At 45.8% G+C, this 27,796-nt stretch overlaps 1 protein-coding gene across 1 annotated transcript in view; it reads right to left on the bottom strand.

Moving 5' to 3' along the window:
* The window catches only part of ARMC9 (armadillo repeat containing 9), a 442,743-nt gene that overhangs the window by 152,527 nt on the left and 262,420 nt on the right, over nucleotides 1–27,796 (bottom strand). Inside the window, exons 17-19 of the mRNA XM_078667778.1 lie at nucleotides 19,532–19,606; nucleotides 15,141–15,231; nucleotides 12,041–12,099 (exon numbers count right to left, since the gene is read on the bottom strand). Of these exons, the coding sequence (XP_078523904.1) occupies nucleotides 12,041–12,099; nucleotides 15,141–15,231; nucleotides 19,532–19,606 (225 nt within the window). The remainder of the gene's footprint in view (nucleotides 1–12,040; nucleotides 12,100–15,140; nucleotides 15,232–19,531; nucleotides 19,607–27,796) is intronic.

The following is a 27,796-nucleotide window of genomic DNA, read 5'->3' as shown; positions in this document are numbered from 1 at the left end:
ACCGCCCCACCAAGATAGGCGGAGGGATTGCGATTGTTCATAAACAAGGAATTGTTATTACCATATCAGAGGAACTTCGCACACCCGAATTAGAATTACTGATCTTCAAAATTACCACTTCTCCTAAGGAAAGTCGAATGGGAGCGCTGGTGTATCGCCCTCCTGGACTGTGCACAAACTTCTCTAACACACTGATTGAAATACTTGCCCCATATGTAAATGATGACAGCGATTTTCTATTAGTAGGGGATTTTAATGTGCACAGCGAATTACAAGATTGTTGTGAGGCACAGTCTTTACTGACTGATTTGTCCCTACTGGGACTAATACAACGAAATTACGGGCCAACCCACCAGGCAGGTCAAACCCTGGATCTGGTCCTATCCAATTCCCCTTCGGTCCTTTGCCTGCCTCCAACACAAGTTAAGTGGATAGACCATTTTATTATTGAATTCTATACTTTCCACTTTAAACCTACCCTCTCAGGCCCAATCTCTCTGCCCAATAAACGAAGACAGTGGCACAAAATCAGTAAAATCTCATTTAAAGAGAGGTTTGTCGAACCCTCCATCACTTTCTCAGAGAACGTCGAAATTGCTCTAAAGAAATTCGAAAGGGCAACTAGGGCAGCCATAGATGACATAGCCCCTCTGAAACTGTTTAAATCCCGACCAGCTCACAAACAAGAAGTGTGGTTCTCAGAACAATTAAGAACGCTAAAACAAGCCGCCGGAAAACTGGAAAAGAGGTAGAGATCGTCTCACCAGGCGGACGATAAGAAAAGTTACTGGAACTCTCTGTCCATTTATCATAAAGCCATCCGTACAGCACGCAAAACGCACATCACGTCCCGAATTACAGCTGCAGGAAATTCCCCTAGGGTTTTGTACCAAATTTTACAGTCATTCGTAAAACCAGTGGCGTGTGAAAACTCTGAGTCGTCATCGCAACAGTTATGCGATGATGTTTCCCAGTTCTTTACTAAGAAAATAGACACAATTTACTAGAAAATAACTAACTCCAACAGGGCAACTAGTACAATCCCATCACTCCCTCTGACTAATGATGAACCGAATCAGATTACACATACCCTGGACTCTTTCCCCCCCATCACTGCATAGGAGGTATCATCGCTATCCACACAGATTAAGAGTGGAAGCCCGGACGACACAATCCCAGCCAGAATAATGCCCATTCTTACTGAAGAATTATGCCCTGTGATTAAGAGGCTTGTGAATCTTTCACTAACTTCAGGTGACGTCCCCAGGGAATGGAAACGGGCCCTGGTAAGACCAATCAGGAAAAACACTGCCATACCTTGGACCGAACTAACCAATCTTAGGCCCATTTCCCTACTACCATTCTTAGGGAAACTGACCGAAAAACATGTCAACCATCATCTGTCTAACTACACTGAACTTGCTGGTGGCCTGGACTATTCTCAATCAGGGTTCAGGCCAAAGCGCAGTACAGAGTCCACCCTTCTATCAGTCACGGACGACCTGCATATGTATCAGGACAAAGGCTACACCGTAATCCTGGTACTATTAGATCTGTCGGCAGCGTTCGACACCGTGTCACACACCATCTTAATTGACCGGTTGGCTAACAGTGGAATAAAGAACAAAGCTCTCGCCTGGCTAAGGAGCTTCCTATCTAATCGCACCCAGAGCGTCATCATGGGTGCTTACCGCTCAGAGGAGGTGGAGATTTCGAAAGGGGTGCCACAGGGCTCCTGTTTGAGCCCAACCCTTTTTAACATCACCCCTGGCAAGAGTGATGCGCACGTATGGCTTCATCTCAGTGTCATACGCGGATGACACTCAGCTCCTCTTCCCTTTCAAAACTCTCTCCACTGAGGTAATAAGCTCCTTCTCATCAGGCATGAAGGCTGTAGCACAATGGATGTCCTCCAACTGCTTCCAATGCAATGTTAACAAAACAGAAGTCATGTTGTTCGGGGAGGCCAAAATACTGTGGACTCCTGACTGGTGGCCACAAGACCTGGGAGCAGATCCAGAACCCAAACAGGTCGTTAAAAATCTAGGGATACGTCTAGACCAAGAATTATCGCTGAAACAACACAGCAACTTTGTCATAGGCTCTTGCTTCCACACTATCAGCCTGTTGCGCAAAGTTTTCCCTCTGCTCCCAGACTCTTTCAGGAGAACTCTGGTACAGGCTCTTGTGTTAAGTTGGATCGACTATTGCAATGGCCTACTACTTTCTGCAAATAAGGGTGTGCTGGCTAAGCTCCCAGTTATCCAGAACATGGTGGCCCGTTTAGTCCTGAATGTCCCCCCAAGAACAGCATCTCAACCTCTTCTGGAACAACTGCATTGGCTCTCAATCCGGCAGAGAACGAAGTTTAAAGTATGCTGTTTAATAAATAAAAGTCTTAACGGACAAGGGCCTGCCTACCTGGAAAAGAAATTTACCCCATATATTCCGACCCGTTCTCTCAGATCTAGCGACAACCTTCTTTTGGTGGTAGAAAGGCCAGGCATGGCGGTAAAGCTTTATCTATAACGGGACCCTCACTGTGGAACAAACTCCCTTTGTCCCTCAGACAGTGCTCAGAGCATCTAAAATTTAGAAAGCAGCTCAAAACCCTGCTGTTCAGTAATCAGATCTAGATTCTGCGGTTGTTATTCTGTTCTCTTTGTTCTTGGCTCCTAAGCGCAGAGATACTCCACTGGGAGTCGATTCAAGCGCTCTATAAAGCCACAAATAAATAGAAATAAATAAACAGTGTTAGATTTTCAGAAACACTTCTTACTCAGGCAATGCTGATCATACAGGTGGAGATCTTAGACTGTAATGAAACCTCTCATGCCGCTCACACTGTGCAGGCTCAGAGCTTTGGCGACACAGCTGGCCCTAGAGTACAGATATCTTAAAGGCAGCGATAGCTGAGCTGCCCCTCGGGTTAGAACAGGTCTCACAGGTCCTGGTCTAATTCAGCAGAGCCCTTTCTCTAGGGGATCAGTGTGTCAGGTTGGAAACTTCAAGGCTTAGGTGGGCTAACTCCGCACCCCATCGTAGACAAAGGACCTCATTCAGGGTTTGCGAAGTGGGAGCACCACCAAGAATTGGTCCGGCCCCTTTACACCAAACTCACGGTCCCCCGCTCTTTTTGGAGTTGGGGGGGAAGGACCAGGTTCACAGCGGTGTCGCCTCCGCTACCTCGGACGAATTAGTCCTTTGACCTAGCAGCCTGTCAGTTCAATTGAGAGTCGTCTCGCCAAATTGTGAGTGGGTTGACTGCCACTCATTTTACCTACCCGTGCCCATCATGCAAGGCACAGCAGAGACAGGCAGGGAAAATGCAGATTGTCCCCCACACGCTGGAAGAACACTCCATACGCGTCAGATCTTTTATTTTCTGTTGAGAAAAAACAAACCTAATTAAGGAGTTAGTCTTCTCTGAACAAAAAAGTTTTCATCATGAGCGCTTTCAATATGGCACCCACTGGGCAAATTTCTGTGCTGTTAAGGGAGCCTCCATGGTTGTAGCTCTCTTTCAAGCACTGAGTTCCCCGCCACGCATGTGGGAACCCCTGCATATACCGGAGGGCCTCTGCTAGGGCATTTGTGGTCCTGATCTCCACGCTTCACCGCCTAGGCCTAAATAAATCCTACATTACTTGATGCAATCCACATGCAGCAAGCAGGACACTGCTGATGCCACAGGTAGAATAAAAGACCATCCTGAACCTAGAATATCACCATCAATCTCACAAAATCAATCACACTGGGGAGCCACTAAAAATAAAAACATGGAATTAGTTCAATTTAACTGGAAATTCAAGAATCAAACGTTTTAGATGCAGGAGCAGTTTTCACTTTGGATAATACACCAAATGCTTCCCATTTCAAAAATACTTCCTTTGACGAGGAGCAAACATCAAAGATGGCAACACACCATCCGCCCTTCTAGTTAGCCCATGCCACAAATAAACATTGGCAGGTTTTGGTGCTATCCAAAATGAATACGCACATACTGCCACTGTAATGGGACTTATTTCTTAACATGAAGAAAACACAAAAAATGCTGGCAAATTCACATTACTGCACCAATATTTACAAAAGGCATAGACAGTTTTCTGAATCCAGTAGAGCCCAGTCCAGGACACACAGTTTGCCCCATTTCTGTCCAGTACAGTGCCCGCGTGGCTCATCCTAATCCAATCCCTGAATGTCCCATGGACATCACTCTGCCCCACAGACCTGAGAGGAGAACTGTGTGAAAACCGCAACACACTAAGGTATATATTGTATACAGCGGTTAAAGAAGGCGGTACTTGCCATGGTCGTAGGCGACACCAGCTAGCTGTCTGCATCTATAAAACACTAATTTTTAGAAGTAGCCAAATTAACAGTGACTGTGAGGAAACTAACCCGGACACCCGAAGCACCGAGAACACTCTCCTGAAAAAGTCAAATAAAAAAAGGATAACACTTTGGTCCTTCGCTGTCTCCACAACACAGAGAGAAAACTCAATTTTATGGAAACGGTAATTCAAAGGGGAATCTCGACCAGAGGGAGCAAACACCTCACCATCCCAGCTTCTCAATTAAGGGCATCTTTAAATTAAGTTTAAACTCAATAGTATATAATGCGTCCCAAGACTCGTAGTCCACGACTCAGCAAGGCAATAATCCACCAGAGCAGAAATACTTTGAAAAAGATTAACCATTTAATTTTGCACTTAGCTTGGTTTCCTAAAAGCCATATTTTTGTAATTATGTCTGAAACGATTCTGCCTGAAGCAGGCTGATATCAGGTAATGAGCCAAACAGAACGGGTAGTACCTCCGAACAACTCAGAGTATTCTTCATCCGCCTCAAGATTCTGTGTGGTAGAAAAGGACATGGACCCTTTGAAAAAAAAATCTCCAACGTTTGACAACCCTTGTAGGGTTATATATTAAAAGTGCGTTAACAATACTCAAATTATTTAGGAACTTAAGGAAATGATCGCCTCTATGTGCCTTATTGGCTTTACAAACTATCTACTGTCCATCAACCAAATAAAGACGGAGCACCAAGGTTGTGTTGGCTCAAAAGTCCTCCATGACCCCACCCGCCCTTTTATTATCGGATAGCCGATGTTTAGAGGATCAGTTTGTTGCTTTCCGGCCGGCCTCGGAATCAGACATATGGCATTTACTGGCAGCGTTGAAGTCCGGATCTCCTTCAGACCCCTGCCCAGCCAGGGTTTTGGGAGGGATAGCGGATATTATTAATCAAGAGGTGACTCAAATCACTAACCTCTCCCTTTCCATGGCCCTGATTCCGAGAAGTTGGAAGGAAGCAAAACTGCTTCCTCTGTTAAAAAAGGCTGGTTTAGATCCAGCAATGCCATCGAGCTATCGGCCCATCTCGCTGTTGCCAGCTCTGGCGAAGGTGTGTGAGAAGGTGGCTTTTAAACAGCTGGATAGCTTCATTGAGTCCTCCCACGCCCTACATCCTGCTCAGTCAGGGTTCAGAGCGGCTTATAGTACCGAGACAGCACTAGTCGAGGTCTCGGAGGCAGTCCGAGAGTGCTTGGACGGGGGCGGCAGAGCGGTCCTGATTCTATTGGACCTCTCTGCCGCCTTCGATACGGTGCCCCATGCCTTGCTTATTGCAAGACTGCGAGCCGTCGGCATTTCAGGGTTGGTTCTTGACTGGTTGTCTTCGTTTTTGAGCGACAGAACTCAGCAGGTCTGGATGCCCCCTTATTCTTCGGCTCCGAAGAGACTGACAACTGGAGTTCCGCAGGGTTCTACGTTAAGCCCTCTATTGTTTAACGTTTATATGACCCCTCTACTATATCTGGCGGAACAGCTGGGAGCCAAGATAATGGCTTACGCTGATGACACACAGCTGTTATTCACCTGGCCTAAGGGTGTGCTTGATCCATCAGCAGTCCAGCATTGTTTGTCGGAAGTATTTCGGTGGCTTGCACAAGTCCAACTTAAGTGCAACGAAGACAAGTCCGAAGTCCTGTTCTTCGGTTCTTTTCCTGACAACTTCAAGGATCAGATTTGGCCACCGGACCTGCCCTGCCCTAGTGCGACTGGAGGCCCAGCTAAGAACTTGGGGGTCTGGTTTGGTCAGGATCTGAAGTTTTCGGATCATATAAAAAAATTGACCGGCATTTGTTTTGGTACCCTGCGATCCTTGAGAAGATTTTTTCCTCTTCTGCCCAGGGCAGCCAAGGAGACTGTTCTTCGAGCCCTGATTTTATCTCGGCTCGATTACGCCAATGCTTTATTTAGTGGCCTACCTGCGTACATGGTTCATCGCCTGCAGGTGTTACAAAACGCTGCTGTGCGTCTGCTTTTCTCTCTCCCTAGGAGGTTGAGCGTGCGGAGCCACTTACGAAGTTTACATTGGCTTCCTGTACAACACCGAATCCTATTTAAAATTCTTGTGCTGGCATTCAGAGCAGCTCATGGCCTGGGACCGACGTACTTACAGAAACGGTTTTCATTCTATACTCCAAACCGTGCTCTACGATCAGCCAATCAATGCCTATTGGCCACTCCCAAATATAAATACGCACGTATGGGCGGCCAATCAATCTCAGTTAAGGCAGCATCCGCATGGAATGCCCTTCCCTTGTTCCTTAGAGCCTTGCCGACCATCACTATTTTTAAAAAGGAACTTAAGACTCATCTGTTTAATGCTCCACCCTAACAGATCGTTCTGGTTCTGATCCATCACTCCTGTTGCCAAGTCACTCACCGCGCCAGGATACCTTGTGGTAATTGAGCGCGTTATAAAAGTTTTAATAAACATAAACATAATAAACATAAACCTGCAAGTGTCCACCAGCAGGACCACCTTCCATGGGACTGTCCAGAACCACCTCATACTGTGAATTTTTCTTGGAGGCTTTCAGGAAGCCATAGGTTGACCATGTGGTAAAGAATAGCTTCTTACACTCTATTCCTAGGCTCAGTTTATTTGGTCTTGTCCATGCTGGATTAGGCCCCTTACGATGAACTGCAAAGACCTGTAGAAGAATGCCATGCGGAGAACGCATCTCACCTGCCTGACTCTGTTAAGTAACTTGTAGCAGAGTAACTTGTTCTCCAGGCCCTGGGAATAGTGGGCCACTTGTTGTGACATTTGACAATAATTAATGAATTTCATACGCAACAGCACATTCACTTAGCTTGACTCCTCTAAGCATGACAAGACCAAAGGTGCAGCCTTAAATGTCAACTGAAAAAGGGAAAAAAGCAAACATGTAAAGTGTCCCCTGGAGGCACCTCAAGCTGCTAAAATGAGAATGCTGGCAGTTGGATTGAAGGTTGTGACTGGACCTGGGGAGGATTTCTACATTTGAACTTACAAAGAAATGTAGAAGCAAAAAAACTCTAACCCGGAGGCTGGAAATGTGAGAGGGACGCCTCAATGCATGCTGGATAACTGGTTGTGAAATCTCACTCGGAGAGAAAGGTCCATCAGAGGCTAACTAATGAGTAGTTATAGTTGTATTGAATAGAGAAGCAGGCCCATGTAAAAAAATGGCACAATTACATACAGGTATGGCTTTTTAAAAAGTTTGCAGTAGATCAGTGGAACAAAGTTTGTATCTCACAAAGGCCTGATGAGGTGAGTTTGATTTTGCGGTACAAATTCAGTAAACACATTTATGTTCACAAGGTTGTGCGTGCATCCACAACCACCCTACTGGTTTTAATTCTTGTCCTAAAATGTCATTACGCCACCTGAGTTTTAAAGGAAATACATAGTTTGTCACTGCTTGGTGTCCATAGTCCAAGGCCTAAAAATTTCCCACATTCAGCCCTCCCCTTTTCACTGCAGTATGAGGGTTGCTCCTTTGGGAGAATCACTTGTAAAACCTACACTGAGCCCTTTTACATTTACTCAAATGTAGATACCTTTTGATGGTCTGAGGCAGAGCTTTCTTATGCCTCCTAGTTCCACCACTTAGAAACTACACCCTCCCCTCTGACTACAAATGCTCTCCATTGACAACACAGGTAGAGGCTCCTTTGCTGAAGAGTCACCAGAGCTGTGGAAGTAACACATTTACAGTTTTCTTGGACAGGCAGTTATGGTGTTACCAATCACCCCTCCATCTCCAGACCTTCATAGAGTCATCCTTTAGTACTGGGGACAGCAGTAAATACCAGCTCTGGACATAAGTATTACTTATTGGAAAGAGCTCATCAATGGAGCAGTGATAATACAGCATACATTTACAGTACCTCACTCAGACACACAATTGTCACCTTTGTCATTGTAGTGTTGTATTTATGCAAACAAACAACTGGAGTGGAGTCTACCCCTCTCCTGTAGAAAAGAAACTGAAATAGGCAAAAAGGTAGTGACGTTATGCAGGAGTCTTTACAGCAGTTCACTTGAAAAGATTCCAGAGAGTACAACAGAAAAACCTGTGCATCAAGGCACGTTTTTAATAAGCACTGGCCAAATAAATGTTCATTACGCGGGCATAATCTTGCGTAATTTTAGTAATTTCACTTCACCTTCGTTATGTCAAACTCCGACTTTATCCTGTTTGCAATGTGGCGTAATTACGTGCAGTTCTTGGCAAGACTTTAAAGCAAGGGTGCTGTACACCATAAACGAGAAGAAGGCGAGTGGCTGCTATTTGCAGCACTAGGTTTGTTCAGCTTTTTTGTTTGAAGGATGCAAGGAAGCATTTCCAGCTGAAATATAACACCAACAGCTAGTTTTGCATGTCATGTAATTAATGTGTAATTTCGTATAATATTCTAAAGTTTTGGGCAATTACACAAAAGCAAATTACATTAATTTTGCACAACCCTATACTTCATGCTTGCTAATGTTTTTTTATGGCTAGTAATGTAACTTTTTTCTTCTTTAGAACCTACAGCTTTTTGCACATCATGCTAGTGCCAGGGAGACCACCACTGCCCTGTTTAGCATCTGCGTCACCTGCCTTTGACCACCGTACAGAGTTGTAAAACACACATGCGCCTTTTTGGGACCCAAGATCATTCCATATCTGATAACTAATAAACTCATAGGGGTAACTGAAATATGACCGTGGGTCCGTTATTTCCAGGACAAGTGACCAATAAAATAATTTTTTCAAGCTGCTCCCAGAAACCTATGGATCTACCTTCCTTCATATGGCTTTAGGCTGCTGCAGGTCTGTTTGCACTGTGACAGGTAAACATGCGCGTCTACTGGTGTCCGACAAGGTGCCCTGTCACCGTGTCAACCTGTGGTATGATGTGACGTCCAAAGTCAAAGCCATAGAAATCGGGGCTGCACCTCAGATTAAAGGCACGACATGTATACAGACCCATCTAAAGGAACGGGGTCAAACCAGAAGCAGTTGCTCTCTGGAAGGATGTCCTTATTAGGCACTCGTCTAGATAAGAGTAGAGGTGGTACTTCTCATGCCACAGGAAGGGTACCACCAGATGTTTTGGGAATATTGACTGAAGCACCACTAGTCTTGGTAATGGTGGCTGGGGTAGCTGTAGAGAATTACTCTTGTTCAACACCAAGAGCATGATTTTTTCATGACTCGTGCTCAATAATGATAGGGGAAAGTTAAAGCTTAAATCGCTGGCTTGCAAATTTAATGCGAAAAAGACCAGGCCCGTTAAGAAGTCAATGGGACCCTTTGGCCACAGATGAGGCCTGGGCGGCGGGACAATCTTCTCTCTTAACCACCTCTTCTTGAACTGTAGGGGCAACATGAAGGCAGCAGCATTGTCCAAAGGTCTGGAGAAATATTGATCCTCCATTTGACGACTGAATGCCTTGCTTCTCTTCCTAAAAGGAGCTAATTTATTTGGCTTTGATCATTATTACTCCTATATTACTAGACCACTTCCACAGAGAGTTTGAAGAGGTTCTGTTCATCAAATGTAGGTTCATGGCCTTGTCTTAATTACTGTTTTGAGTCTGAAGATCTCAATCAAGCTGAGGGCCACACGGAGAAGACAATGCTCATAGCTCGGGCGCCCGTGCTGATTTTTTGGAACATCCCAATTTTCTACTCAGTCACCTCTTTGCCTCAATTGAGCATAAACATATATTCCCCCTGGATTGTGAAAGGCCAACAGAACCATAAAGCTCATGCACACGGATGATTCCTATAACTAGCCATGCTTATGTTGGAATTTGGCTGCCTTAGGAAGAGACCAATGGATTGATTCATCTGTTGACTATAGTTTCAATGTCCTTGGCTTAGCTGTTCATGTAGGAAGAGGACCTTGCAATTTGGAGAGGGAACCATGGCCATCACAGACAGACAGATCCCTTTAGGATCTATGTTTCGTGCCCAATAACCCGGAGATGATAGTCTTGGAGTAAGGCTTATGTGGTATCTTCATTCCTATGCGAATAAACCGTGATCCTGTTTCACCTTACTACTGGCTACCGTGCATCTTCATTTACCACAGCTTATGCCTAACCTCCTACACTTGCATGAGAACGCGGGGCTCAATGCGGAGTGAAGGTTTTGGTGGAGGAGTGGATGTAGTCACCAACGAGCATAAAAAACCTAATGCTGTGACAGCTTAACAGTAGCCTCTATGGATAGCACCAGTAGTGCATTTGTGAGGATATGGAGTGATGTCCAGAACCAGTCCATGTCCAGAATGATGTCCAGAACCAGGTGGATGGCGAGACATTGTGGAGGTCCCTAGTTGGTAGGCCTACCTTCTGGGCTTACCGATTAATTATGTATTTGAGTTGATTACAATGGAAGGAGACACCCCTGCAGTGTGAACTGTTCGGAATAGAGTTACAGGCGTGGAGAACCGAATGCAGACGGACTTGACTGAGGATGGCTTCAGGTAACACCAGGGGTGAACTGAATGAGTGCTTCATGGAGATAAGGGGACACAAACTCAAAAGCGCAGCAATTGCCCATCAGGATCTACTGAAAAGGGGATGGCATTGTCACATTTTCCTGGGATTGTGGCAGGGACCCTGCACAAGAAACCACGGACCAAGGAGGACAATTCAACCACTAGCAGCGCTTCTGTATAGGACTGCGACAGCACAGTACTGGGAGCTTAGGGCCATATATATGAACACATTTTCCCATAGACACAGAATGGGTAAAACCTTTTGATGCATCTGCCCTTAAGTCCCTTGACCTCTTCCTCTTCTTCTCAAAACTCCCTCCAAACACACGCAACACACAGCCTTCTCCTCCTCCAACAGGGGGGAAGTTTACCACTGGGGATGATGAGGTACCGGGAACTGGAAAGACATTGTCCTTATAGGACTGCTTTGTGAAGTGAGATTTAGAGGAGGCAATGCCTCAGAGTGGCAGAACTGTGTCCCACAGTGGGAGTCCTAACGCATAGAAGGACATTACATCAATCACCCGGTTGATCAATCCTTTAATCCAATCACACCAAAAGCGAGTACTTCAGTCGTTGTCAGCAGGAGTACACAGTATCACTCACAAACATACACTCTACATTGCCGAATATGGAAAGACGCCATAAATCCCTAACACTAGCCTATCAAAGAACACAAGATCATTCCAGGATACGTCTACTCTCATTTGTATGGGCAAAAGTACATCACCACTACAGCCATGACCTGTAAGTTAGTAAAGCATCAAATTGGCAAGGCAGCTGCTTCTGTTTGAAGGAATCAGTTCAAGAAAGCAAAAAGTTCTGCAATCATCAGTAGGAGGGAATTATTACATTTTTTAGAAGACAGGCATTCAGTAAAATCTGCATAGACATAAAAAAATGCATGCCCCAGGCCCAATGCTGAAGAGCTATAAGGCAGAAGTGAATGATTGCCTACTGATTATTATTTTTCATTTATGGGTGCCTAAGGTGGTATGATGAAATATCAGAGGTTGGTGCAAATAGTTTCAAGGCCACTACCCTCTTTATAATCCAATGACATTGTCCCACACAGAACCAAACTCTTCTGTACAAGAATGGCCATGTAGCCTGAGCACACTGGGAGAACCCCGCCAATGCTAAGCGTCGATTCAAATGATAAAAATATGCTGTTCAATGTTGAATAGAATAAGATAACTTACGTCATCATCGTCTTCCTCCTCTTCATCATCCGACTCGGGATCACCATCAAGTGCCTCTTCTAAATAAAATGTAAAAAAACACCTAGGTTAATTAAAAAGTGCAATATGGGCAACATTTACATTTGGATCACGTAATCCCCCAGATGGCACAGGTAAGCCCTCCTTTGTAGCTTGTACACAACTAAACGAGTTCTGTAATGCCCTCGTGAGGGAAGCATCACTGTTGGTAGTTACAGTAACAACCACATTTCCCTTTTGTTCACAAGCACAGAACTGTCAGCACATCAATAGCTTATAGTTAAGGCATGCAGGACAGCATTTCAGCGAGACATGACCAGCTGACCACCTTCGATGTTCCCACCAGGTGGAACCAGACGGACTCTACACAAAGAGAACGTAGCAAAAATCCTTCTTACAGCTAGATCAAACAATCAAGACTTACCAATGGAAGAAGTACTGATTTGCAATTCACAATATTTTATGCACAAATGACTCTCAAACTCAATTTTCTTTTTCCACTCTCAAACTCCATTTCTAATCACAGCAATATTGTTAAAAAATAATAGGTCTTTACTACACATAGGACAATGTTTACCAATAACTTAATATGCCATACAAAATAAAACTTGCTTCAGCTCCAATGAGCCTGGTCTGTTGAGGCCACTGTAAGAAGGTTAGAAAAACATGAGAAAGGGCTTGTTGGCAAGGGTGGATGCACAGAGCCCAAGCTTTTCATTCCTGCATACTTGTTCAAGAGCATCTCATATATTGGGCTTGCTACACAGAGATTGCTAAGTATCATGCCATGTTAATGTATGATTTCTAGAAAATCTAGCACCAAATACTACTGTACTGATGTTTTGAACATGGCCAAACTGGGCAACCAGGCATTTTAGTGGATCTGGGGCATCACTACTTGGCAATGCTGGTGGAAGCGCGAGACCGAAAAAGGCCAGATGCCTGGGAATGTCTGAATACTGATTGTGCAGGATCACAACCTATGATGAACTATGATTCAAATGATGAAGTATTTAATACCGTAGGACGGATTCTTCTTCGCTCCACTGCCCTGAATGAGTGGGGATGGTAGGAGGAGAAGGGACCGGGGGAACTAAATAAACAACGATGGAGACCGGAGAGAGGATCTGAGATGACGGTCCCATCCTTTCATCATTAAAAATCTCCCAGCAGCCCTGCTCTTACATCATTTCCTGCTAGCCCAGGCTGTGTTGTAAAGGAAGAGGAATGCAAAATGGAAATAGAAGAACAAAAGGAGCAAGAGGAGGACAATGTGGTAAAAATGGACAAGGAACAGGACATGAGTGAAGTCGCTATTTAGAACTGTTGGTGTTTCACATTATGAGGATAGGAGGTGGAGTCAAGCGCAATATAAATGCTGGGGTAATATGGGAAAAGGACTTGAACCAGGACTAAAAAAATTGAAACAAACGTGTCCAAATGTTTTTTACACACTATGGGCACCTGGAATGGCAAGGTGTGCTTTATAAGCTGAAGGTGATATTGATATTGACACGTTATCTCTTCGGTGACAGGGTCCTATTTGTAACCTGACAGGTAATTCTAATGTTTCATGCCAGAGCCTGTATAATCTTTAATCTGCTCACCCTTGCTTTTCCGACAGTGGTGATCACACTGAGAGCATCCACATAGAGAACAACTGAAGCATATTTCAGCAGTATCTTAATCCTATTAACAGAAATTGGGTATATTTGAACAGAAACATGAATTTTAATTGCTGTTGCTAGAATATCTAAGCAATACTCAACTATTCACATACAATTTAGACATTTCCTGGAAGATGACAGCATTCTGACTTAAATAGTGCCAAGTGTGACAGTATTTTATTTCTTGAAACGGATAAGTAATCGGCACAGAATATAAAACTTGTCTACTTCCTCCAAGGTTGGAAAAGTATCAGATAGGTATCATTTCTCCTGCGGTACCTTATAAATATATCTTTTTTTGTGCAGAGAATTTTCTTAAAGGCATATGTACAATTTGATGACGTAGAGAAAAATTGCGCCAGGTTACTGTGGCAGACTCAAATGTATTATGATATTTACTTTTTTTACGTTACAAATGCCTGTGAAGAACACTCTACTTTAAGCAGGGGTTAATTTGGAAAATAATACGTGGCGGTGCCCAAAAAAATCTCAGAAACATACGGCCGGCGCTGCTGAATGACAAAGGTGCCAAATATCAACACTCCGTAGTCTTGATTTGACTTCGTAGCTCCTACCTCCATCACCGTACACTCCTTGTCCCTTTATCTCACTCTTGCATCTTCTTTTTCCTACATACTTTCCCCCTTTGTCATAGTATTTTTTATCTTTCTCTTCCTTCTCCTTTCCCCCTTTTTTTCTCTCTCTTGCATTGGATCAAAGTCTTATGAGGAAAAAGAAGTTTGGTCCCCAAAAATGAGTACTGTGGGGCCCCACCTACAACCTCCGGCTCAATTTAACTACTGGTTTTAAGTAATATATCCAAAAACTTCAACTGCAATATCCTACATTATTCCAAACTTTTTTGTTGAGGAAGGGATCATTTTCCCTTCCAGCTCTCCTGAAACCCTTTCTGCCCTAATACCTGAACTCTCTCTTCAGACAGTCGAGCTCAATCAGTGAAATGCACTGTAGGGGTAGCATGAATTTTTTGTCTCAAGTTGATTTTTGTTAACAGTTTAGCCCACCTTGCGAATATACAACAGCATGTGACAATATAAATAAAGGCCTCTAGGAGAAAGAGGGAAGGGGAAATTATTTCATTGTGGTCCCTATTGTTTGCTTTTCAAGGTTTTGCTTAAAGGGGTCTTCATTTCTCTGTATCCAAACCTTTCTAAATTTAGGGCTACTTCATGGATCACCTTAGCACTCAGTATGATGTTCGTCTAGAGCTCCAAAAGCCGCCTCCCAATAATGGTCCTGTCGCTGCCAGGAAGAATCAGTAGGGAAGATTGGACGAGTGCCATTTGCATCCACTGGTGGCCAGTATGGAAACCTCCACAAAATATACACACAGACAGGCATGCACACATTAGAAATATCAAATGTCAGGACTAGTTGAAGCTTCTTTTCCTGACCTGATCTCAGCTGCTTGATAATGAACTCGATCTGACGATTCATCTCCGCGTTTCCTTCCTTGATGAAACACCGCAACATCTCCTCCATGCCCTTCAAGAATTGGAAATAGATAGGGGGACCCGGGTTAGCACATATTTTACAACATTAATACATTTTCATTTCCCAAAAATGAAATAAACATTGTTGAGATTTTCTGTACCTGGTAAATTTGACAAAATAACTTTTGTGTTCTCCCTCTTATATTATTCCTGGGATCAGCACTTTCAATTTCTAATGATCAAATCTTATTGTTCCCATAAATTTACCTGCACAACAAACTCAGCGTGCAATACACTAGGAAGTGAGAAGAGGGGTACTGTGTAGAGTTCTACCTCTTGGCCGTCCTCTCAAGTATCAGATGGCTAAGGTAAATAAAAGTTACTTACCTGTGATCACAGTTCTCCACAATGTGCATCCTAATATTTAGGGAACTTTAGGAAAGAATAGCAAGCCTCTCAGAAGAAGATAAAGAGAAACTAAGATCAAGAAAAAGGAGAAATATTCTCAAAAGGGATTCTTGGGCAGGGTCTGTACCGCCTAATAATCTGCACTGAAATCTAGGTGGAAGCATTAACATTTGCAAAAAGTGTTAAGTAAACTCTGGTTCCAGAACTGCAGCTTTCTGAAACTAGGAAGTGAACCGTTAAAGTTGAAATAACAATGAATGCTCTTGGTGAGGGTGTGATAGGCGTACCAAATTCAATATGATGAACCATTCATCCAGATATGATCAACACATATTCTGCTCTTTGAGAGATCAGCTCCAACCACCACTCCAGTAAAACTAGAAATGCGAATTTCTCTTCCTTGTTTACAAAATGTATGTCTAGCCACATCGCTGCTGATGATATTCTTCTCCTGTGATGGACAGCAATAAAAACGGGTGTGGCCATGACGAGCTGAGCTCGTCATGACCACAGAAGGGGTTAAAGCAGGTCTTACATTTATTTGAACGTTCTGTGGTTCTGGTAATCAAGAAAATTCTACAATGGCTGTCCAGATTCAAAAGGCTGCAATGGTCTGTAAAGAAATGATTTTATGTATGGGAACCCTCCAGTTCAAAATTAAGAATAATAATAATGTAGCTAGAAAAATCATTTGGATAGCCCAATAACTGCCAGTGATCACATCCTAAACTTAAAGGACACTGGTTATCCACCCACCCACAAAGGATCACAGAAGTGGGGGAAAGGCAGTGAACCTATGGTTTATTTCCCACAAGTAATCCTTCCTGCAGCTGCTGGACGCACACATTCCCCACCTTTCCACTGTTAGAGATCTGGGTGTATGATTGCCCACTATCCCTATGTCTCTGGCACAAGATCTTGACCAACCACTCACAGGGGAGGAGGTTGGGGAGGCATTGCCTGTGATGTCCTCAGAGAGGACACCGGGTCCGAACACCTTCCCAGTTGAATACTTTACACACTTTTGATCCCTTTTCCTCCTGCACATCATGGCATGGTATGATGAGGCAGCAGATCCAGACTCCCCCACCCCCCTTCCTCCCCACCCAGAGATGGGCACGGCCATGATTGCTGTGAACACTAAAGCAGGTCAATACCCAGACAGGTGCTCATTGTTTAGGCCCATTTCCCCTATAAATGGGGATGCCAAGATATTTGCGAAACCTTTGGCTGCCGGGCTCACCCAGACACTTTCCTATCTTGTTCATACGAATTATTCTGGGTTCATGCCAAATAGAAGTACCCAACACTGTATCTGCAAGGCCCACATTGCCCTCGTCCAGGCACACTGCGTCCCACCACCCCACAGCTCTGCGCCTTATAGATGTTTTTTAAAAAAAGGTCTTTGATAGAGTGGATTGGTCTTCTTGGATTTGGTGCTGCAAGGGAGGGCCTTGGGCATTATTTCCACAAGCTTGTGGGGCTTCTCTACGCTAATCCCGCTGCCTGGGTCCAGGTCAATGGGACACTCTCACCACGCTTCCCCATAGGCAGGGGCACCCGCCAGGGCGGTCCCCTCTTATATTAGCCCTGGTGATTGAACCTCTGGCCCATCTCATCTTTTGTGCTGCAAGGGGGCGAGGTTGGTCATGGGGAGGGGGACTGGAGGAACGCATAGCACTGTACGCTGCTGACTTACTGCGATTCCTAGCGGACACACAGTCCTCAGGCACCCGGTGTCAGGAGATTCTCTGCTTGTATGGTGATGGCTTTGGCTTTCGGGTCAACAAATATATGTCCTTATTGGTACCAATTGAGGGCGACCCAGATGCCCGGTCCTGGTGTGCCACAATCCCACAGTGCCGCCTCTCCTTCAATTATTTAGAAATTTACATCTCCCACCTCTTGGACTTGGAGTGGAACTTCGATTTAAACCCCTTCACAACTAGACTGAACGAAGCTCTGTAACGCTGGGGCCGCCTGCCCCTGAATCCGGTAGGGCGTACAACTCTCTTTAAGTTTTTTTTAATGTTTTTATTGATTTTTCAAATGAAAGAAAGCAATGTGTAACAAAAAAAACAATATAGTTGTTAGTGATCTTCCTTCTCAAACATCCTATCACAAGGATTCAACAACATACACAAACTTCAAAGACTCAGGACCTAAATCACATTTGCTGTCTGGAAATGGACTATAAGAAGAGGAGCTTGAGATAAAAAATCTATCATCTGCCGAGCAGAAGAAGAAGCTTGGCAAGACTACAGCCTGTCACCAGCACTGGGGGCCAAGGCCTGCGGGTCTCCCAATTCTGATTCAGTACTTGAAAGGGGCGTGTTTAGGGTGTCCCTTCACAAAACTGAATCACAGAGGTACATATTAAAGTTTTGTGACCAAATTCATGTCAAGAAACAGGAGCACTTTATCACTATTTCAAAGTTGCTGGTTACCCATTTGCAAATGGGAGGGGTCTCCACAAGCCCCCATTCCCCTTTAAATTAAATATTTTTCAAGAGCACACAGTGGTCCCAGGGATCACTGCCTACTCTTAAAAAATGAAACTTAAAAGTTAAATTTTCTTTTTTGAAATACATCTCGTTTTCCTTTAAGAATGGACTGCATACATTTTTTTAAAAAAGATTGCTTTATTAAAAAGCAATCACAGAGATGGGGGTCTGCTGACCCAAGCAGGCCACCATCCTTGTGATGGTAATAAAGGGGGTGGTGATGGACGGAGCATCTGAACCAATCAAACACTCACACCGAGTCACAGATCTGGGTTTGATCCATCACCGTTCTTTAGCCCACTCTGCCACCCCAGTTCAGACATGGCTATATGCAAATCAGTCTGACCCTGTGCCTGATGGGAACAGTCCAGCCCGAACTGCCAAGCCATGCCTTCCCTGGACCGAAAACAAGCTTCCGAGGACCAGTTTCTGGCATTACAGCCGTCTTCAGCCGGCTTGCTTGAATCCAGTGGCAAAGTGAGGAAGGGACTCACGTCTGAGCATACCCTGCCACACTTATGGCGGCCAAAGCGGTTCAAAAGGGGGTGGTGATGGACGGAGCATCTGAACCAATCAAACACTCACACCCAGTCAAAAGCAACCCGGGCTAAAGACGGCTGTAATGCCAGAAACCGGTCCTCGAAATTTTGTTTCCGGTCCAGGGAAGGCATGGTTTGGCAGTTCGGGCTGGACTGTTCCCATGAGGCACAGGGTCAGACTGATTTGCATATAGCCATGTCTGAACTGGGGTGGCAAAGTGGGCTAAAGAACGGTGATGGATTAAACCCAGATCTTTTGACTGGGTGAGAGTGTTTGATTGGCTCAGATGCTCCGTCCATCACCACCCCCTTTTGTACCATCCTTGTGATGGCAGCAATTCTTAGTCTGTCACTAATTGCAACCTACCTCATTAATATTCATGAGGTAGGTTGATCTGGGACCCACCAGGGTTTCATACATTGGGAATAGCGGTATCCTAATTGCGATTCAGATATAATGAAAATTGGGAAATCGCTATTCCTAATGTTGATACATCTGACCCTTTGTATCTCCCACATTGTGTTCAGACCCGGATTTCGCTGTGGTCGTACAGGGCAGAGGGTGGACAGAACTGTTAAAGAAGAAGGCCACACACAAAGAAAGGATGTCATGATCAAGAAGCACCCAACCGATGATAAAACACCCAGAGGGTAGACAAGAGCTGCCAAAACAGTGCCCTGGCATCGCGCCATCGTTTGGTGGATGTTCTTTCTCTCTCTGTGACAGCTCCCTCCTTGTGCATTGACGGATAGGGTTTATGAAAAGACATAGAATGTGTATTTAATTACAGGAATTTCCAATGATTCATCTGATCTCAATTTACAAATCATATAACATTCTTGTTGAAGTGAAATCAGGTATTTCCAACCGAGCTGGTCTGGTCGAAGTCATATCTCTTACCATTGCTCGTGCCGCTTCTCGTATGGATGGGACGGCAAGGATGCTGTAGAGGGCTCCATTGACATAGGGTCGTATCTGAGGGTGGAAAACATGCAGGTACTCAGTTACAACAAGGAGTGGTTGACATTCGTATGCGTCACTCATTCACAGGTTAATAAGTGAAAACCCATTATGTCAAGACATGGGGAACTCCATTCCATCGTAACTTGCGTAATACAGATATCTATCCTTAAAAATGTTACACAGAGGCAGCCGGATCACACTCGGATAACCCTATGACATACTACAGATCCTGTCTTTCACTCTCACATGAACACAGACAGAAATGTAACCCAAGACTCTCATAAAAGAAGCACTGAAAACAAAAACTCTCAATTACAAATACACTGCATATGTCTAGACTGCCCACCGCTGAGCTACCTCCTACAATCTGTGAGAAAGCAAAACCTACAGGTGATTTTGCAAAGCCACTGTTCTTCAGCCCTTGAATTAGGAGAGGAAACTCTAGATAAAGGCCCCTCAGGCCAGGCAGATCTGCGAGTGGGGTCACACTTACCAATAAAACTTAAGCATCTACGTGGCTTTGACGGCGCTCTTCACTCCATGTCAAGTTCTGCTTCGCACCTTCCCAGAAGCTAGAGTAATCTCCTTAGGCCGGTACTATCTTTCCTATTTTTGGATTGCCAACCTTCTCTGTTCCTATTGCCAACTTCTGTGTTCCCATCCGGTGCATTCTCCATGGTACTAGGGTTCCGACCACCCAATCCGGTGAATATTTGTTATCATCTGGATCCTAAATTTTAAACATTGTTACTCCACCACTCCATATCTCACTCAGATACTTGAGCTCCTGCACAAGGTGTAGTGCCCACGCCACCTACATCACAAGTTTCAAGGGGCCGTAGCTCAGTACCAGCGCTGAGGCCTGCGGATCACATGTTCAAATCCCAGGGGGTTTACCTAAGCCTTTTCGCCTACTGAGATCAATACTATGATCATCACTAAAATAGACAATAATTGCATAAAGTTACCTTGATGGTGAATCCATTTCTCTTTGCCTGTAGGCTCACTTTCACTATCAAGCTGTGTGTCCTGCGCCACCCACTAGCAGGGTTGGACATTTCATGAGTTCTGTGTGCTCGTACCACATGGGTGTGAGTAATATGTTGGAACACATCCATCTGCCTTGCATATGGCACGAGACATAGGTGAAAAGAACAATTGATGGACAGAATGCTGCACAATGTCAAACATTCACCCTAATACAGATATTAGGGTCTAAATCAATTGTGATTTTGCTCCCCATACCATTGCAGTTCAGACCCAGCCATATGCAAATCAGTCTTGAGCCTGCGCCCAATGGGAACAGTCCAACCCGAACTGCCAGGCCAGGTCCTCCGTGAACTGGAAACAAGCAGCCCGGGACCTGTTTTGCGGTATGACACCATATCGGCCAAGCTAGCATGACTCCAGTGGCACCGGAGAGCACGGAACCCACGTCTATGCATACCCGTTCCACTTGGGGTGACAAATGCAAAAAGAATAATTGATGGCACAATGCTGAACAATGACAAACATTCACCCCAGTACAGAGATCTGGGCCTAAATCCATCGTTGTTTTGCACCCCATGCCATTGCAGTTCAGAGCCAGCAATATGCAAATCAGTCTTGACCCTGTTCCCCATGGGAACAGTCCAGCCTGAAAGTTGGCAGGGTATGCCCAGACGTGGGTCCCTTGCTCACTTGGCCACTGGATTCAAGATAGTGGGGCTGATGAGGGGCATTACCCCGAAAGCGGTCCCAGGATGCTTGTTTCCAGTCCAGGAAAGCCATGGTTTGGCAGTTCGGGCTGGACTGTTCCCATGAGACACAGGGTCAAGACTGATTTGCATATGGCTGGGTCTGAACTGGGGTGGTGAAGTGAACTAAAGAACGATGATGGATTCAAACCAAATCTGTGACTGGGGGTGAGGGTCTAAAAAGTTTCAGCGCTCCGTCCATCATCTCCTTGTGTTAACTGACATAGGTTCCCTTCACTTAAAAAAAGGAGTAATTCAATGTAAGTTATGGCCGATGGCTGATGGGTTACCAGGAGGTTGTTTTCATAGGAAGTACCCTGTGGACTAGGAGTAAAAGAGTCGCCATGAAGGTAACTTTATCCAACTTCTACGTCTTGACTCTCTCCCATTCTCCACCATTGGACGCGATCCATAGCGTACAGAATAGGGACGGAGAACAAGATGTCAGAATCCAGCAGTTTAGACTGACACAAGAAAGCACCGCGAACCACCTGGCCACATTATGCACCATTCCAAAGGAATACTCAAGCACGCAATCCCTGTAGAATGCTCGTGGTGTTCCCATGTGCCTACACTACTTAGAGGAGGGACATGCCTACTAAAACTCCACTCAAGCCGCATTAGTTTGAATGGAGTGTGATCCCACACCAGATGTCCCATGCAGCAGGGGAAATGCAAGATGCCATCTAACTTGCAATGGTTGAAGTTGCTAGGGCTGAGCTGGCGACATTGCTCTGAAGGCCACAATGAGTGGGTCCGGCTCTGGCTCAACCCAACTCAAAACATAAGGAGCCCCCGAGGTCAAGGTTTTGCAGTATTCCAGCCCATTTTCTGCTGTGACTTGTGGTTCCTCTCTTGGAAAACTTCATTTCTAACCATGGTAGCTTCATCCATATGTATTAATAAGCTCGAGGTCCTATGCATCTCTATCTCTTCATTCCAGTGGCGGCTCCTCGGCTAAGGCAGAGGAGCATCGCCCTACTGCTGAAAAGGAAAAATAAAATAATAATAACGTATCATTATTATCATTGTATTTTCCCAGTTGCAGTCAGTAGCTAGATGTTGCGAGGTTGGCCAGAGCTTCGCACTCCTAAAGTGCGCATGAACCATTTGGTCGGCCCTCTTGCGCCGGCCAAACAGTCATGCGCACTCTGTATGTTGCCCACTAGACTACATTACACAGCCTGGTCAGCAACATGCACAGGCTCCCTGTTCCTGTCTGAGCGCCGGACCACGGAGCTCAGACCAATCACGACGCTGCAGTGCAGCGTTGTGATTGGCTCAGGGGAGCCTGCCTGCCCGGGTGCTTCCTGCTGCCAGCTGGGACAGGAAGAGAACAAGGATGGAGGAGACCCGGCGGCAGGCCAGTCGTTAAAGGTAAGTCCTTTTTAAAATGTAATTTCCCTCCTCTTCCCATCACCCCTGTCCCACCACCCCGTTTGGTAGCAGCAGTTTCTGCTTCATTCTGAAAGAAGAGTTTATGAGGATCGCGCCATTTTGGTTCCCAGAACTGGACCCAAATGGATAGACTGTTCTCCCTAGAATTTCTTTCTGTGACTGCATGCTTCCATGGCTGAAAATGTAACAGACCAATGAAAGAAGCTTTTCTTTGTATGTATATTATGTATGGTTTATTTGGGCAGGGGAGGGACGGGAGCTGAAAAGGACATTTTCATCTCAATCTGGTGAGACAGCCACCCCAGTACAAAAATCAACATGAATCCTGAGACCTACAGGCACTGTGTTCTCCAAGCAAAGGTAACGTGTATTTGGAAAGTGCACATTCACCCATAGGTCTCTTGGAGCTGAATAACAGATTTTTGTCGTGCCCCAACTCAATGGTACTCATTTTATCGGCCTCAGAAGGATGAAAGGCTGAGTGGACCCGTCAGGATTTGAACCGGTGACCTTGAAGTCGCACACAGGCCCCTACAGTGGGCGCATTAGTCCACTGAGCCACCAGACACGGCTCAGGTACGGTCAGAACATTTTAAGGCTAATAAATGCTCTCTCTGCTGCTGAGGCAGAGGTGCGTCCAGCTGTGGAGGCACCCGCGCCTCTGCTGCAAGGGTGACCTCAACGGACTATCCACGGTCATTGGGTTCCGGACTAGCGTGCGCCCCGCCAAAAAAGCACTTCGACACCTCACCTGTTGTCCCTGTGTTTGAGCGTAGCCTAGAGGGTGCCTATTTATAGCAAATGTTATCAAAAGATATCGAAAGGTGAAGGCAATTTTACAAAACCCGTAATACTTCTGCATTACTAAATGTATGTCAACTAGTATATAAATGCAGACCTTTTTACCTCTTCTATCCCTCCGCTATCCTTCTCAATCCAAATAACTGACTAACCTGTCCAATAGTCAAATTACTTTCATATTTCACTATACTAATTCAACACTAATCCTTTATGGGTTCCAGAGTGGCGTGCTACTCGCTGAAAAAAGCGCTTCAACACCGCATCAGGGGTAACAAGCGCTATATAAATGCAAACCTTTCCCTCTTTCATCCCTCCACTACCCATGTTAATCGACCACATTTCCCCTGCCCTCAAAACTCTCCAATGGCTCCCCGTCGAAGGCAGATCCGCCTACAAAAACGCATGCATCGCACACAAAGTCCTGCAGCAAAATGTTCCCTCATACCTTGCAGATAAACTCTGCAAAGCGGGCAGCACACGACCACTGAGAAGCACTAACGCACTCCTCCTTCTCCCACCCCTGCTAAAAAAAAAAGTCTACACAATCCCGCGCCTTCTCCGGAAATGCCCCCCACATCTGGAACGCCCTCCCCAAAGACCTACGATGTAACCCCTCCTAATCCAGCTTTAACCCCTTGGCTGAGGGGCACATTCCCCCGCTGTGCTGGGGGGCGGGGGTCGCGCACAGTACGAGCTGAGCTCGTCACGCCCGTTCCTTAGAACGCTCAGCACAGCAGGGGAATTATCCCCGCGCGTGAGCGTTCTAACGGCCATGACGAGCTCACGAGCACCGTGGCAGATGATGGGAGGGGTTAAAAAAGACCTCAAAATGCACCTTCTCAACAAATATTGGGGGTCTTTACCTGCGCCTTAAACTCGATCTGCCATATCTTCTAGGCATTTAACTCTTTGTTCTGTCTAGCTATTTACTTGATATGTGTAATCTCAGGCCGCTCTTTCTTCTGTTTTTACCTGCTGTTATTCCATGATGTGTATTTTGTGTTACTGTGACTAGCTCCGTCGCGTAAAGTCCGCTGATGTTTTGTTATTCCATGATGCTGTAATTTGTTTTCCGACCGCAACTAGCTCTATCATGTAAAGCGCTCTGATACCTCCGGGTCCAGCCAGCGCTATATAAAACCTCTCAAATAAATTAAGTAAATAAATAAATCCAAATAACAAACTCCCATGTCCACCGCTCAAATGAATTTAAAATCTCCCTCTACTAATTCATCACTAATCCTTTTTGGGTTCCGGAGTAGCCTGCTACTGGCCAAAAAAGTGCTTCGACGCCTCGTCAGGGGTAGTCAGCGCTAATAAATGCAATTGCAATCATCGGCTTCCTGCGCCCCCGTAGACACCAGACGTGTGTGTGGCAGATGGCTTGGCTGGTCCCTCACCCTGGCATGGAGGCCGATGCCCCTGCCAGAGTACCCTTGCCAGGTCAGGCGCTGCCATCTGGACTGGAGATGGTGAGTGCGCACAGGGAGCGCGTGCCAGGGGCTTATCGTCCACGCGGACGGGCCACGTCACTGAGGAAGCGCCAGGACTTTAATAAAGTTCATTCAAAGGTCGCAGACGGGCTGAGACATCAGACGAACTTCTGAGGGCCCGAGGGCGCCTCCAGCAGATGAGCGCATCCGCTTCCTGGTCTGGAAACCCACTGCCTCTGCCCTGGCACAGAGGGCACGCGGGCCCCAGTCTGCCCAAGCCCGCAGGCCTGTGCGCACGAGGGTGCTGCACACTAGAGCAGGCCACCTGACTACCAGGAGGAGATAGTGCTCACTATACCCCGGCAATCACCATCAGAAGCAGATAGTGCTCACTATACCCTGGTTATCACCATCAGGAGCAGATAGTGCTCACTATACCCCGGCAATCACCATCAGGAGCAGATAGTGTTCACCATACCCTGGCAATCACTATCAGGAGCAGATAGTGTTCACCATACCCTGGCAATCACTATCAGGAGCGGATAGTGCTCACTATACCCTGGTTATCACCATCAGAAGCAGATAGTGCTCACTATACCCTGGCAATCATCATCAGGGGCTGATAGTGCTCACTATACCCCGGCAATCACCATCAGGAGCTGATAGTGTTCACTATACCCAGGCAATCACAACGGAGCAGATAGTGATCACTATACCCTGGCAATCACAACCAGGAGCAGATAGTGCTCACTACACCCCAGCAATCACCATCAGGCGTAGACAGTGCTCACTATACCCTGGCAATCATCATCAGGAGCAGATAGTGTTCACTATACCCAGGCAATCACAACGGAGCAGATAGTGATCACTATACCCTGGCAATCACAACCAGGAGCAGATAGTGCTCACTACACCCCAGCAATCACCATCAGGCGTAGACAGTGCTCACTATACCCTGGCAATCACCATCAGGAGCACATAGTGCTCACTATACCCTGGCAATCACAACCAGGAGCAGATAGTGCTCACTATACCCCTGCAATCACCATCAGGAGCTGATAGTGTTCACTATACCCTGGCAATCACAACCAGGAGCAGATAGTGCTCACTATACCCTGGCAATCACAACCAGGAGCAGATAGTGCTCACTATACCCCGGCAATCACCATCAGGCGCAGATAGTGCTCACTATACCCTGGCAATCATCATCACGAGCAGATAGTGTTCACTATACCCTGGTAATCCCCATCAGGAGCAGATAGTGTTCACTATACCCCGGCAATCACCATCAGGAGCTGATAGTGTTCACTATAGCCCGGCAATCACCATCAGAAGCAGATAGTGTTCACCATACCCTGGCAATCACTATCAGGAGAAGATAGTGTTCATTATACCCCGTCAATCACCATCAGGAGCTGATAGTGTTCACTATACCCTGCAATCATCATCAGGAGCAGATAGTGTTCACTATACCCTGGTAATCACCATCAGGAGCAGATAGTGCTCACAATACCCCGGCAATCACCATCAGGAGCTGATAGTGTGTTCACTATAGCCAGACAATCACCACCAGGAGCAGATAGTGTTCAATATACCTCAGCAATCACCATCAGGAGCTGATAGTGTTCACTATACCCTGGCAATCATCCTCAGGAGCAGATAGTGTTCACTATACCCTGGTAATCACCATCAGGAGCAGATAGTGTTCACTATACCCCATCAATCACCATCAGGAGCAGATAGTGCTCACTATACCCTGGCAATTACTATCAGGACCAGATATTGCTCACTATATCCTGAAAATCCCCATCAGGAGCAGATAGTGTTCACTATACCCCGGTAATCATCATCAGGAGCAGATAGTGCTCACTATACTCTGGAAATCACAATCAGGAGCAGATAGTGTTCACCATACCCTGGCAATTACTATCAGGACCAGATAGTGCTCACTATACCCTGAAAATCCCCACCAGGAGCAGATAGTGCTCACTATACCCCGGTAATCATCATCAGGAGCAGATAGTGCTCACTATACCCTGGCAATCACCACCAGGAGCAGATAGTGCTCACTATACCCCCGGAACCACCATCAGGAGCAGATAGTGCTCACTATACCCTGGAAATCACCATCAGGAGAAGATAGTGCTCACTATACCCCGGTAATCACCATCAGGAGCAAATAGTGCTCACTATACCCTGGTTATCACCATCAGGAGCAGAGAGTGCTCACTATACCCTGGCAATCACGATCAGGAGCAGATAGTGCTCACAATACCCCTGCAATCACCATCAGGAGCAGATAGTGCTCACTATACCCTGGCAATCACCATCAGGAGCAGATAGTGCTCACTATACCCCATCAATCACCATCAGGAGCAGATAGTGCTCAATATACCCCGGCAATCACCACCAGGAGCAGATAGTGCTCAATATACCCCGGCAATGACCATCAGGAGTTGATAGTGCTCACTATACCCCGGCAATCACCATCAAGAGCAGATAGTGCTCACTATACCCCGGCAATCACAACCAGGAGCAGATAGTGCTCACTATACCCCGGCAATCACCATCAGGAGCAGATAGTGCTCACTATACCCCGGCAATCACCATCAGGAGCAGACAGTGCTCACTATACCCCGGCAATCACGACCAGGAGCAGATAGTGCTCACTATACCCCGGCAATCACTATCAGGAGCAGATAGTGCTCACTATACCCCGGCATTCACCATCAGGAGCAGATAGTGCTCACTATACCCCGGCAATCACTATCAGGAGCAGATAGTGCTCACTATACCCTGGTTTTCACCATCAGGAGCATATAGTGCTCACTATA

Source organism: Lissotriton helveticus, chromosome 11 (genome assembly GCF_964261635.1).
Source record: "Lissotriton helveticus chromosome 11, aLisHel1.1, whole genome shotgun sequence".
Lineage (NCBI taxonomy): Eukaryota > Metazoa > Chordata > Amphibia > Caudata > Salamandridae > Lissotriton > Lissotriton helveticus.
The sequence above is the reverse complement of the archived record's forward strand: the minus strand, read 5'-3'. Positions and strand labels throughout refer to the sequence as shown.